This window comes from Sarcophilus harrisii, chromosome 4 (genome assembly GCF_902635505.1).
Source record: "Sarcophilus harrisii chromosome 4, mSarHar1.11, whole genome shotgun sequence".
Classification (NCBI taxonomy): Eukaryota; Metazoa; Chordata; class Mammalia; order Dasyuromorphia; family Dasyuridae; genus Sarcophilus; species Sarcophilus harrisii.
This window is the reverse complement of record NC_045429.1, coordinates 15,272,319-15,286,691: the sequence shown is the minus strand read 5'-3', so window position 1 is coordinate 15,286,691 and position 14,373 is coordinate 15,272,319. Positions and strand designations below refer to the sequence as shown.

Here is a 14,373-nt window from a genome sequence, read left to right as displayed (position 1 = left end):
TTCTCAGTCTAGGGCCTTATAAACTTGAACCCATAAAGCATTTGTATTTACTCAAAGATCTCCAAGGCTTCTTGCAGACCCTGAGCCCCTTAAATACCAGAACCATTGGACTCTATGGGCACCTCAAGTGGGCCCTTGGTCTCGTGAATCCTCACCCCCTATCCCTCCAGCCTCCTACCCCGACGCCCTCTAATTCTCAGGCAGCCATTTCCCAGTGGATCTCCAGAAAGCCCGCTCCCCCTGCGCCGCGCCGGCCTGCCTGTTTGCCGCCTCAGCCGATCGATGCCCCCATGTCCCCAGAGAGGTGCCCTCTGCCCGGTGCCAAGGTGACAGCGGGCAGACCCAGGGTGGGCAGCCTCCAGAGAGCCTTCAGGGCCGCCTTGGGAAGGGAAGGGGTTCCAGCTTCCGGGAGTTCCTGAAGTTTTCCCCCTGTGCTTATGAAGGGGTCCCCACACCCCCGCAGCCCACCCCCATACCCTGGGCTCCCTTATTGACGCGCTGCTGGCCCGGGGGCACAACAGCCCCCTGTGTCTGCCAGATCACGGCCGGAATCATCTTCAGGGAGGAGGGGAAAAAGTTTTGAAAGCCCCACGGGTGAGACAAAAGGCCGGGAACTGCAGTGCAGCATGGAAGCCGAGAAAGCCCAGAGTCAGCAACTTCTATTGATTAAGAACTAACCTTTAGAGTAACTCGCCGAGTGTGTGGTTAGCATTTAAATTTAAACATGTCAGGAGTTGATTTGTGTTCCTGAAGCCCAACTCCGGAGGAGGAACGTTCCCGTCGCCTCCCCCCCCCATTCCCTTAAGCAGCTCAAGAATTTCGTGAAATGCCAATAGGGCAAAAAATAAGGGGGGGGCCCCCGCGGGGAGGGGGGAGAGGGGCGCCCCAGATCCCCGAGCGCTCCCTTTCCCAGGCGAATCCTCCCCCAGGCGCCCCCCAACCCCCCAAAACGCGGGCAGCGCGACCCAATAATTAGGCCTTTGTCTAAGTTTCCCGAGCGCCCGAGAGCGACGGGTTAATTAAATATACAACAGTGTTAGTTTTGGGAGTGGGGGTCCCCGCTCGCTGTGAAGGTCATAAATTAGGCAGAATAAATAGCTCAATGTGTTTGCAGTGGGCCCTGCTACGTCAGAGCCTGGAAGGGTGGTGGGAGGAGAGCGCAGGGTTTCTTGCTAATGATAGTCACGTCTGGGGCTGTCTGGTTGCTAGGGGCAACCAGACATGATGTAACACCACGATGAACTTGAACTTGGGGGACTTGAAAAGAGAACAATAGACCAGAGCAATCAATAAAGCCTATTTCAGTGAAGGATTACAGAGCTGCTCTGGGGTAACCTTGTCTGCGAGGCGCGCGCTGAATAGTAAGATGTGTGAAGAAACTTTTTTTCTTGTTGGGGATTTGGGCCTTTCTCAGAGGCCGGCCGGGCTGCGGAGGGGACGCGGGGAAGGGCGCCCTCCAGAGGGGCTCCGGCCCGGGGGTCCTCCCGCCCGAGGCTCTTTCCCACCCGAGGAAGCCGGGCCCGGCCGGCGCTTCTGTACGGAGCCCGCAGGGCCGCCTGGGAGGTTACAGCCTTTTTTTCCCCCCCCCCCATTCTCTCCCCCCCTTTTATCCAGTTAGATTCAGGCCACATATATTGGCCGGGCCGGTTTCCTTTCAGGACACAAAAGCCTCGATTGTGCTTCCCAGAGCCGAGTCAGAATCTCATCTGAGAGGCTTCGGGGTGACCGCGCTTAAAAGTCCTCGGGAAACCAAAGGTTGCTCGAGAAACCGGGAAATCTTACACCGACATCCATGCAGCGATCCTCTCGCCATTTAGGCCCGGAGTCCAACAAAGCCTCGCTGTGAGCCGGCAGGCCTCTGGGAGGGAGCGGCCCTCACCCCACTGGGCCGGCCCACACTTAACCCTTCGGAGGCTGGGAGTCAGCCAGCCCCATCCCCGGAGGGCAAGCGGGCTGCCCCGGGGGTCACCCTGTGCTGTCCCAGGGGGGGTCACCCTGTACTGCCCTGGGGGTCACCTTGTAATACCCTGAGGGTCACCCTGTGCTGCCACTGAGGGTCACCCTGTACTGCTGGCGAGGGTCACCCTGTGCTGCCCCGGGGGGTCACACTGTGCTGTCCCGGGGGGGGGGGCACCTTGTACTGCCCTGGGGGTCACCCTGTACTGCCCCGGGTGTCACCCTGTGCTGCTGGCAAGGGTCACCCTGTGCTTCTGACCAGCTCCCAGGGAAGTTTGGGGGACGGGCAGGCAGTCCCCAGAGAGTGAAAGTCAGTCTATGTTGATGAAGGGGATTTCCATAATGGGAAGCCCCCTACATTGGAAAAACCAGAAGGCAAGAGCAAAAGTTATCTGAGTGGATATATACCTAATGTGTGTGTGTATGTGTGTGTGTGTGTATGCATACATATATCTATATATACACATATACATTTTGCTAATAATAATCAAATGGCTATGTAATCTTGCCTCCAGCAGTACCGTATGTAACCCATCCCCGGCTGCCTATCCCGTGGCCTCTTGTAAACTCTTCCCTATGGGTAATTACCAAAGTTAAGCTTCTTCAGTTTTTCTTGGCATGGGGAGTGGAGAACAAGTTATCCTTTACTCTAGATTAAAGAAGTAAATTATCCCAGAGAAAGAGAGAAAGATTGAGAGAGAGATAGAGAGAAAAAGGAAGTTTTGTGTTATGTTACAAAGTCGTAAGTGTCCTGTGATGGGGATATTATAGTGTGCAGTATTATGATTCTCATTTTACAAATCAGGAAACTGAGGTCCGTGGTGACCCACACACTGGGGAAAGGGCAAATCCAGACTTGGGTTTCAGATTTCCATGGGGGCTTCTTTCTTCTAAGTTCATCCAACTTCCAAATGATGAAAGAGTGACATTCTAAAAGGAGACATCCAAAGAATGTGTCGAGTAGTTCATCTTAAAACAGCCTAATCAAAATAAAGGGGTGAGCTTGGGGAAAACCCATTCCTTTGGGGGGGTTTGTATTTATAAGTGGTCAGGGTGCCAAGTGGGTAGAGCTTAGCTGTACCCATCTTATGTGGCAGAGAGAAAAAAATGAAGTTTCTGACATTTTGGGGTAAAGAGGGAAGGGCTCCATGAAGAGATGAGCTCACCCAAAAACCTTAACTAAATCTGTTCACTTCTGTTCTAGTCCACCAGCATTTAGAGACCACTTCCTGTGCACCAGGGTTAGGGAAACATGGAGAAAAGAAATGAGGAAACATGTCTGTCCACAAAGACCTTGTATTTTCCAGGGTTGGAAAACAATATGAAAGAAAAAATTAACAAAAATAATTACAAAATGATTTTGTTGGAGGGGGGATAACACTGAAAACTAGAAAATCAGCTTTTTTGCAGGCAGAACAATTTGTGTGTGTGTGTACCTGTGGTGGTGTTCTTCTTTTCTCAAATACGATGGTTCTCTGTGGGAGCAGGTTTCTTGGGGAGGTTTTCTGGAGGCAGCCATAGTTTCAGTTCAGAGTAATAATCACTTCAAATACAGCCAGCTGATAAAATGATAAAATAAAATCCAAACGTTTATTTTCTCCTTTTCTGTGTTGTCTCTTTCCTTGGGCCCGGGTAGCTTTTTTAGAGGCCTCTCTCCCTCTTTGGTTCCAAGAGCTCTTGCAGCTCGTCTTTTAGCTCTTCCAGCTTCTGCCTCCAGCTCAACTCCGACTCGTGGCTTCTCAATCTCCAACTGACACTCCCTCTCAATCTTTTCAGCTCAACTCTCCTGACTGAGCTCAGCTGTTTTTATGCTCTTTTAGAGGTGTCAACTCAAAGGTTAACTCCTCCTCTGAGAGTGGGATTATGGGAGGTGTGAATTTGGATATCTCATACTGAACCCTGAAATCTCCCAAAGGTGTGAACTAATGTGTAAGCTAATGTGTGAACTCTCAAAGGTGTTAACTTAAGCATTGTTTCTATCAAACTCCGTTGAGTTATCACTAGGATTCTAACAGTACCCATTACTTTCAACTAGTTGAATGTGGCTCTTTTCCATGGTATTATTACGGGCTAGTAACATGACTTACTAAAAAAATAAAAGAAAAAAAAAAAAACTTAGACCCATTTCATTCCATCCCACGATGTAATGGCGTGGCAGGAAGTGTGGCCTACCCTCACCTGAAGAAAGCAAGCACAGTGATTTCCATTTTCTGGAGCCAACAACGTGCCTTAGAATTGCAGACCAGCAGCACCTTTGACCCTTACAGTACAATAGGGGTTCTGAAATGTTTCCTTGGTTGGGGGCAGGGGATGGAAGAAGGAGCCCCAACTAAGGAGGAAGGTGCTGGGAAGAGAACATAGTCTGCTCAGATGGGGAGGGACAAGCAGACCCCAAGCTTAAGCAAACCCCCATGATTGCCACTATTTACCCATCCCCGTTAATTCTCTCTATAGTCCTTGTACAGAATGGAAATCTGGATCCATCTGGCAATCCTCAATATATCATTATTGGAAAACTTAGCAAATCTTAGTGCTGTGAGGAATCTTGGAAGCCATCAGACCAGGGCTAAAGCTGAGAGAGGACAATCGATTTTGCTTCAAGCATACAGTAGTTGCAATCCTGGGCAGATTGTCTAGCCAGTCTGTGCCTCAGTTTATTCATCTGTAAAATGAAACTATTGGGCCCAGCTCTAACTCTGTATTATCCTATCCTCAGAAATAATTATATTCTAGGCATTCTACTCAGTACAAATTCCCTTAAAATACTGGAAAGAAGGAAGCCACGGAGGCTCATTACTGGGTATTCGCCATGTTCCTAAATGGCCCCTTGAGAACACAGAGAATACTCTTTCTTTCAATAAGGAGCCTCCGTGGCTTCCTTCTTTCCAGTGTTTTAAGGGAATCGGTACTTAGCACAGTGTCTAGCATATAGTAAGTGCTTATTAAATGCCTGTGGGTTTGACTTAAGTGCCTATAACCAAAGACTCCTCGCTGCTTAAAATATACTGTAGCCTCTTTGTTTTCTTTCATTTTTTTTTCCTTTTTTGATCTGATTTTTCTTGTGCAGCAAGATTGTTGTATAAATATGTATGCGATATATTGGACTTAACATATATTTTAACATGTTTAACATATATTGGATTACTTGCCATGTAGGGGAGGGGGGGGGAAGGAGGGGAAAATTTGGAACACGAGGTTTTGCAAGGGTCAGTATTGAAAAATTATTCATGCATATGTTTTGAAAATAAAAGGCTTGAATTTAAAAAAAAAAAAAAACCATGCTGCCTAACATAAATTGTGAGTATGGTTGGCCACTTAACTACCAACTTGGGCCTTTTTCTTCTAAAGTAACAGGGTCAATAAGTTGCCCTCCTCATGTCTGCGGTGACTTTTAGAATTTCTTATCAGAACTTAAGGATGGAAATATAGGAGGTCCCCATGTGCCCAAAACCAAATTTAATTTGCATTTCCGAAAGGCAGTCCCAACGAGGGTGTGCTTGGGGCACTCCTTTGGGTCATTGCTTTGGTGGAGCTGGTGAGATGATCTACTCCTTGAGACATTTCCTCTCTCCACTGTAAGGACTTCAGCATCAGAAAGTGTCTTAGAAGTCACAGGATCCATCCTCTGCTTTTAAAAAATGCTGCCCACAAAGGTTTGCCTCACAACTTAAGAACTGTGGTTACTGGGGACTTGCTACTTCCCGAGCCAGTTTATTTGTTAAGAAATTCTTTCTTTTAGAATGCAAGCTCCATGAGGGCAGGGACTATTGGTTTTGGTCTTTGCCCAGCACCTTGAACCCAGAAAGTGCTTGATGACTGATTTATGCCAAACTGAAATCTGATTACTGTTGTCCCTGGAGTTAAACAGAGTAAGCCTCCATGTGACTTCTTCCCCATGTCTTTTCTGATGTTGTTTCCCAACGCCTTCCCATCCTGGGGACAAGAGACATAGGCCGAAAGGCCAGAAAGGGCCTGAATTTTGGAAACAGGGGGTTGGACTCCTGGTCTTCTGCTTTGGGCAGGCCTTCGTGGACCTCCGCTTCCTCCAAGACCCGCATAGGTTTGTAAGTCCTGTCTCTTGAATGCACCAGGCTGGCGTCACTGTGTAACAGAGCTTTTTCTTTTTCCTTGTGTCTTCCAGTCCTGGTACCTGGGATAAAAGTCACAGCATCCCACCATCCACCAGACAGACCACCGGACCCCTTCTCAACTCTGTAACGCGGAAGCAGCAGCAGCGCAGTGCAGTTTCTTCATTGTCCAGCGGAAGGGGAGACAAACAGATTCAGAAAAACCAGTACATGGAAAAATGTTGAGTGTTACGGTTCTACAGCCAAGGCCGTAACCTCTTTGGGATTAGAATTTTTTTTTTCAACCACCTTAGGAACTGTTGTAATTTTCTCACATGGTGCTTGAAATGATTTGGCTTTGTCGCATTGGAGTGTTTCGCTGGTAGTCTAAGTTGTAGGTGACCCTGGGGGGAGGGGGAGGCCGGTCTGCTGTCATGGGCTGCCTTCCCTGCTGTACCCCACTTTCCATATGGAGCCCAGCTGTTTCACGGTCTTAACATCCATTGACCCATACAGATGCGTCCGCCTTTCTGAGCACTCGCAAGGCCCGCCGCAACTCAAACTTTCGTAGTCGCTGAAATCTGCAATATGTAACTTACAGGACAGACAATAGGGCATGTTCTTCTGTAACATATCGGGGAAAAAATATGCAGTGGGTTCCCTTTTGGGGGGTTTGATTTTTGTTCTACGGTCAGCAGTTTAAATGCATAGCATGACCCATAAAGATGGCGAGTCCACTCACGTTGCAGAGATATCCAGAAATGACAAACTACTACTATCGTCGTCAATTTTTTTTTTAAAGTTTGAAATGCTGCACTTACATTAGAACATTGTGGTTTTTTTTTTTTCCAACAATTTTCAACAATTACACAAATTCACGTGGAAATGGGGAAGATGGTCTGTTTTGACAGAAACTGACAGGAATCAATCAAAACAATCGAATTTTGAATTGAGTTAAGTGCAATTTCATTGGATAGCTAAATATCTTTGTAAGATAGAGATTGTTGAAAATTCTATTTTTGTTTTCCAAGTCCTTCTATCCCAGGACTCTAAATTATTGGGGTAAAAAAAACAGCCTTGCAAGAAAAAAAGGGGAGCTATTTTTGCTTTTTATGTTTTTTATTGTTAAACTTGTATCCCTTTAAAAAACTGAAGGAAAATTTAAAAAAAAAACACAAAAAAATACAAATCTAATGGTGCTTTTACCACAATATGTTAACTACATTAAATGCTAATTAATTATTTTCTTTTATCGAAGCACATAAAAAAATTAAGTCATGATATCTGTTAATTTTATAAGCTAAAAGTCACTTATAATGGATTATGCCAATTTTGAAAACAAAAAACAATTGACACGTTTCCGGCCACCTAGTGTTTATCGGTTCTTGGCCACCTCAAGTCCCAGAGAGCATCCAGAGGTTTGAAACACCTTGTTGTCCTATGTTTTCCTGGACAGACTACAGAGAGAAATGACAAAGATGCTGGTATCCATTCTGATCGAGGGCACTTGTTGGGAAAAAAAAAAAAGGAAAAAAATTCGTACCCCCAAATGTCCTGTATCTTATGTACAAAAGTGAAACGAGACAAAAACAAAAAAAATATGCAGAAAACATATGAGAACAAAATAGAGTGCAAGTGATTTTTTTCTACCAGACAGCGAAGCACCGAATGCTTCCCCAGGCGACTTTCAGAAGGTTTCCTAGACTATACATATATATACGTTCTGATTGGCGCATCTGGCTAATCAGAGAAAATCTGTGCATGTTCTAGTGTTAGTAACTAATTTTTATATAGTTAATGTAGGATAAAGTAGAGTACATTAAGACACAATATTGTAACCCTATTCCAGGCACTTACTTGCCTTTAAACCTTGTTTGTTCAGCCCTTGAGAAGGGCTTCTACTACTGTCCTATACAATCAAGTATCTGAAATTCTTGGGAAGTCACTTTTGCTCATCTTTTCCCTGAAACAATGTTGGTTGTTTGTTTTAATTTTTTTTTCCTCCTTGATTTGCACGAAACAAACGAAAAAAAAAATTCCATATCAATGTGCCTTGCCCTGGATAGCGATTATTTCTGAAATTGTTGCACACGTTCCTCGAATCGAAAGGGTTTTTTTCCCTGGTCAAGCATTTGGAGACACTTTTTTTGTAAATGTGACTTTGACGTCCGCCATCGTCAGTTTCCACTTCTAGAACCTAAGTAGCGCGTTAGTTGTTCCGCAGATAGGAGTAGTGTGTATTGTCTGGTGTGGTCAGTGGCAGTGCTATTCTGAGATCCGTAGATGCTAGAGAAAAAAAAAAATCAGTATTTTGGGATGTTGCTGCATTGGATATTTTATTTCGGAGTCTTCCTTTATTTTGTTTTGTTTTATTTCCCAGATATATGAAAATATGCAATACCTGCTTATATCATGTAGAAATGCTTAGTGGTGATCGATTTTTTTGGGGATTTTTTTTTATTTGACCAAAGTCAGTGCTGCACTTGACGCAGTATATTTTCGGTGTTTTGTCTTTGTCCTTTTTTTTGCGAATTTTGAATGCACGGAGGCAGGAAGGGCTCCCTTTCGAGTAGCAGTCTAACTGTGAAGCACTAAGCTGACCCTGCTTCAAGCAATTTGTTTTTCTTTTTACAACTATTCCTTTCACAAGCAAGCCTTAAAAAAAATAGCGTTTAAAAAAAACACAACAAAAAAAACCCAACCTTCCTTTTTCTTCAGATCCCCATACCCCATTTTTCTTAGCAGACCAGTTGATCCACATTCAATAAATATAATAATGCCCATTTTTATATGCACGTTTTTAAACTTCCAAGTTTGGAGAAAGAAAAATAAATAATTGTTTACCGGTTCTCTCTATTTAAGGAAAAAAAATAAACCATTTTGGACTTTGATACGTGTCTGATAAGTGGTCGAGTAGTTTGTTGGGCTCTGTTGTGTTGCGTGAGAGTCAGTGTACAGTATCATTTCCTGTAGCCAGCATTCTTTGCCTTCCCCCTAATAGCACTTAGCAGGGCATTACTTTGTGATGACATTATGTGCACTATGAAAAATAAATAAATAAATTTGCAGCTTACAGTGCTTCACAGTGAAGGGAAAAACAACAACAACAACAAAAAGCCTAGACAGACATTTTGTCAGAACCTTTGCTCTAAGCTGAGGTGTTACCAGTGAAATTGGTCTGTACATATGATGAAATTGCACCCTTTTTTTTTAAATGAAAAAAAAAGAAAAAGAATAAAAAAAAAAAAAAGACGAATCCACCGAAGCAATAGTTGGGGCAGGTCCAGTGATTTGGGGCGAGCTGTTTGAGAACGGGAGAGCGAGAAAGACTCCACTGCTCCCCCTCAGAAGATAATGTAATTTGTATGTTGTATAGTTTTATGGATTTGTTTGACCCTATTTTATAATGCAGGACTTTTGTAATGTTGTTTAAATGAGGAAAAAAAAAATCTGTCCAGTTAGCCTAGTGGAATTTCTGATTGTTTGTTATAAAGGCAGCATTCATAGAATTGCTTTTTCTCTTTATTTTTAAATTTTTTTTCATTGCTGTTGGGTATCCCCCCCCCCCTTCTTTTATTTTGGGAACTGGATTTAAGTTGAAAACTTTCCCGTTTCCTTTTTTTTTTAATGTATGTATTTAAATACAGTTATTTTTCTTCTCTTGATGATATAGCATATTCCTATGCTTCAGAAGTGTAGGCTACTGGAGACCCATTGTAAATGGTCATTACAGGTATGCTGTTTTATTTTATTTTTTTTCTCTTGAAGATACTTTGTCATAGTTGAGTTTGATGAAGCCGGAGTTAGGGAACTCTGAACCCGTTTGCAGAAACAAACAAAAAAAAACCATCACATTTTCAAGGCTTTGCAACATTAGGGAGGCAGGCTAGGGTCATAGCTGACGGGGGTTGTGGAGTAATAAAGGAAAACATACTCGATGACACTTTTTTGTTCACTGTATCATCATCCAGAAAACGACAATTGGGTTGTGACCAGACAGAAAACAAGGGAGAGAGGAAAAAGGGTCTGATTCCCCAGAATCATAGCCAAGAGCAGAGAGGCTAAAGGGAAGCCCTGGGAGTGTGCAGTAGGCAGGGATTCAGAGCTGGCGGGATCCAGGAGACAGGGTTAAGACTTCGGTTGGGAAACATGCGGGATCTCTCTTCCGCGCTCACCTGCTCATTCTGACTCTAAATCTGTGATTTGAGAACACTATGACATTTAGGGAAAAAAAAAGAAATGTCCCACCACTAACTTTTCCCGTTTCTTGTCTTCCTCTGGGATCTAAGCCAGAGGCACAAACACTAAATTGCTCCAGCCTCTTTTATCCCAACCCCTCATCAATCTCTAGGTTTTCCTCCCTACTCTTTCTCACTTGATGCTGCCCTTCTCTCCCTGTCCCTTACCGCCCCCCAGCTCCCAACTCTTGGATGTTTCTCCTGCTTGAATTAAGTAAGCATTTGCTTGTCTCCTACTGCACACCCCAGCCATGCAGTTAATAATTTATTGATTTTTCTCTTCCATCAGCTCCAAATAAGAGTGTAGGTAGACATGGTACTCTTTCCTCCGTCTCAGTCTCTGTTGGGTTCCTTCCCTGAAGGTGGAAGGAGAGAAAGGGACCCCCCCTACCCCAAATAAAAAGTTCCCAGACTCACAGTATTCAGTCAGCCCACAGGAATATGCAAAAACAAATGAAAAAAAGCAACTCTCTTAAAAATCCCTCCTTCACTTTGTTTTGTTTTGTTTGTGTCAGTATATTTTGCAGCTTTGTAGTAACAGTGTTATTAAATATTTGCTGTACAAATCTGGATTTGTGGCCTAAAATCAACAACAACATCAAAACCCAGTTTGTTCTGAACCGCAAGGAGTATCAGTGAATATTGTACTTTGCATTGTGTCTCTGGAAATATCTTCTTGGTTGTTGTTAGCGGTGGTGGTTTCTTTCGTTACTTCTCGACTTTCTTCCTTCTCCTTCTGTGTTTGAGTTCTTTTTCTTTTCGTTTTTCTTTTTCTGTCGAAGGCCTCCATAGAACAAATTGCAAACCCAACTGGCACAGTCGTGTGAGGAGAGCTTCAATGGCACCCATAACAAAAACCAAACCCCCCACAAGCCAGTCCACTTTCCCTAGGAGATCTCTGGGTGGATGTCTCAGGACAAGCCAAGCAGTTTCCCAAGACCCATTTTTTGTCTCGAAGTCAGTGCATGTACCTCCTGTCGGACAGTCCCGCGATTCTGCTTCCCTCCATCCGGTCCAAGGCTGTGCTCCCGTCTCATCGGCGTCTCAGATCCGTCCCCTTTTTTCTTTTCGCCAGTTTAAAAAAATATTTAAAAAAACAAAAGGCAGTGGGATGAGAACGTCTTTGATCTATAGCAGGTAACATTGAAGCTGTTCCGTGGCACTTAACTGTAGTGAAGACTTTGTCGCCACTTCTGAGATCAATCTAACGTTTAATGCAAATCCATTACATGGTGCTATTACAGGCTGGCAAAATGATTTACGAAAAGAAAAAAAAGTGACATCTTGGGCTCGTTTCAATCTGCTTTCCCACAATGTAAATGCATAGCAGTGATTATCTGCATGAGAACTATGCACTAACCTTACCCGAAGAAAACAAATATATCCACCGCGTTGGTACCCTTTCCCTTCCGTTGACTCCGGTCCTTGCCTTTTTGGTCATTGTTATGATGCCAGCTTTAGGACAGAATGAATTATAAGAAAAACCAGCATAATACCTGATATATTAAAAATGTAGTGCCTGTGAAATCTGTATTATATTGCTCTTCTGAAGTAAGATTGTTTTCTACACCGGTAGCCTTTGCTGTCTGTCAGGACCTTCTGGTATAGGTGATGTAAGATAACCATACAATATAAATGCATGCTATTCCATAATGCTTAGAGAGCTGTATGAATATTACTCCAAGTTATGTTAGTCTTTTTTTTCCTGACTTGGTTCTTGTCAGATAGGTTTAAAGATATTTCACTGAGAACGCAAATTCTGTCTCTTTTCTTGATTTTTGGGGTGTTTTCAGTATTTTTGGAGGTATACATTTACTTAAATTCAGTATTACTTGTGTGGTTTTTTTTCTCTCTCTCTCTTTCTCTCTTCTTCCTAGAGGGCAAGCATGGGTATTGAGTTCAGAAATCAGTGCCTGGCCAGATTTTTGTCTCGGAAAACCGCCACGTGACTCCCAAGAACTCTGTTTAGGAGGAGACACAGAAGCATTTCGATATAAGGGGATGCTCTTCTCTGCTCCCTTACCTGATTATGCTAATGTGGGAAGTGATTTCCTAATGGACAGTGTTCATCCGATACCCATGCTTGGCCCTTCTTCACACCAGACCTCTTCATATTGAAAAAATACAAAAAAACAAAAACAAAAAAAAACCTTAAAAAAAATCATGTGGCTATTTAGTTTCATGCACAGTTGCAATATTTTCCTTCAAAAAACATTAAACTCTGTACAAACTCTGGGCCCTTTTCATGAGAGAAAAAAAAAATTTTGCTATTAACACGGGATTTTTAACAAATTATTCTTTTAGTTTTAAATCTCCAATGGCTTGCTTCCCAAATAGAGCAAGTTTGTGGTTTTGTTTTGGGTTCCCCTCCCCGTTTTCCTAGCCAGCACCCACCTGCCTTTTATGCCTTCAGAAGGCCATGGAGCCCTTTTGGGAAGGGATCTGGGAAACGGAGAGGAGAGACGTTAGAAATTCCCATATTCCATTAGAAGCGGCGAGAGTAGGGGAAACATTGCAGCTTTGGTGGGATAAAGGGAGAGAGTATCCCAGAGAAGGCCCCAGGCTCCATGCCAGTCATCATCAGATTCACATGTGTACTTATGATGCTATTTGATAAAGACGAAAACCTTCTACCGATTAGTCTGTACCATAAGAGAACATAGTAGATGTGCTACCTCTAATCCAGCATCTTCACAAAGGAAAAGACTCAATCCGTAAAATGGGAACTTTTGTACTTTCTACAGTGGCTTCGAGGACTAATGTGGCTTCTTCTCTTTCCCTTGCCATTTTTTTTTTAAACTCAATTTTTCCAAATGACAAAATGCTTTCCCCCTCTCTGGTTTGTTTTGTGTCTTTCAGATGTCTTTTATTACTATTACTATTACTATTATTATTATTATATTATTATTATTATTATTGTGATGCTCAATAGTCTCTGAATTAGTATCTTTTTTTCTGAATGACTCAAAAGTGCAGAAGATGACTGAGAGTGTTTTGGGTGGAGGGTATGGTGAGTGTGAGGACATCACAACGATGGCCCTTCTCGGTTCGTTTTCCTTTGCCAACGGTCGTCTTCCCACACTGGGCGGCGAGGGCCGCTGCCATTTTGCTGGCCTGTGAGGTTCCTCGGCCTGGCGCGAGATCTTGTGGCGATGGAGAGAGCCGCCATCCCTGCCCAGCCCTGATCCCCCCCTTCCTCCAAGAGTTGCCTGGGACCTTCCCCACGTGTATCGGTTTTTGTCCGCTCGGACGCCATGTCGTTTCTGTTTTTGGTTTTGAGGTCAGAAATGGGAGGGACTTAGACCGAATCTTTTCCGATAGAGATGTGCGAGATCAATTGGCAAACCTCACCTGCCACCCGTGTTAATACCATGGTTTTTCTTTTGTCTTTATGAGCTGGCCCCTTGTGCCTCTAGTATACTTGGATTGACTTTCATAGTTACCCTTTTAGTTTGGACTGTGTTCTGTGACAATTTGTAATTGGTTGAGAATCACTGTGGGCGTCCATTGTTATTCAACTAAAATCTCCACAGGTTTTTCTGAGCTGGTGTGGATTAGTTTAACTCTTGTATTCAACCATTAGTGCTACCACCTTCTCACATTACAGTACAATTACTGGAAGCAAGTACTGCATTTCCTATGCAACAAAAAAAGGAAAATAAAAATGCTAATGCTAACGAGCCTGAGTCACTCCTTGTCTCCTTTACTTGTCACCCTGGGGAGGGGGGGGAAGAAGGCCCGCTGCCCTGCAAAGAAACGGGGTATGCACAGCTGGCCCTCAGGAAGCTTGTGGTCTACTGAGGAAGTAACAGGGCACAGGGGCAGACACCAAGGTGGACCGTTAACCAGAACAGAGCTTAAGTACACACAGAGTTCTCCAAGAACGACCCGGTCTCTTAGCTCAGTGGGGAGAAGGGATCTGTAAAAGGTGGGAGTGGAACCAGCTTGGGGTACCCAGGACTCTGCTGGGCAGAACTCGCAGATCTTGGGATCCTCCATCAGTCAGAAGTGACAAGAGTAGTGCAGAGTGAGGAAGACTGATTCATCCAAACAGTGAGCCTCTGGATCCCAAAGCTGGAGAACACCCCCTAGCCCCAGTCTGGCCCTGGTTA

General features: G+C 44.0%; 1 protein-coding gene across 7 annotated transcripts in view; it reads left to right on the top strand.

Moving 5' to 3' along the window:
- NFIA (nuclear factor I A) overlaps nt 1–13,938 on the top strand; it is a 429,987-nt gene extending 416,049 nt beyond the window's left edge. For 6 of the 7 annotated variants that reach the window (XM_031969009.1, XM_031969013.1, XM_031969012.1 and 3 more), the window contains one exon: nt 6,098–6,233. In XM_031969009.1, the coding sequence (XP_031824869.1) occupies nt 6,098–6,115 (18 nt within the window). In that variant the 3' untranslated portion in view covers nt 6,116–6,233. Of the gene's footprint in view, nt 1–6,097 lie in introns of all 7 variants that reach the window. The other variant, XM_031969010.1, reaches the window with a different exon arrangement.
- The last annotated feature ends 435 nt before the right edge of the window (nt 13,939–14,373 follow it).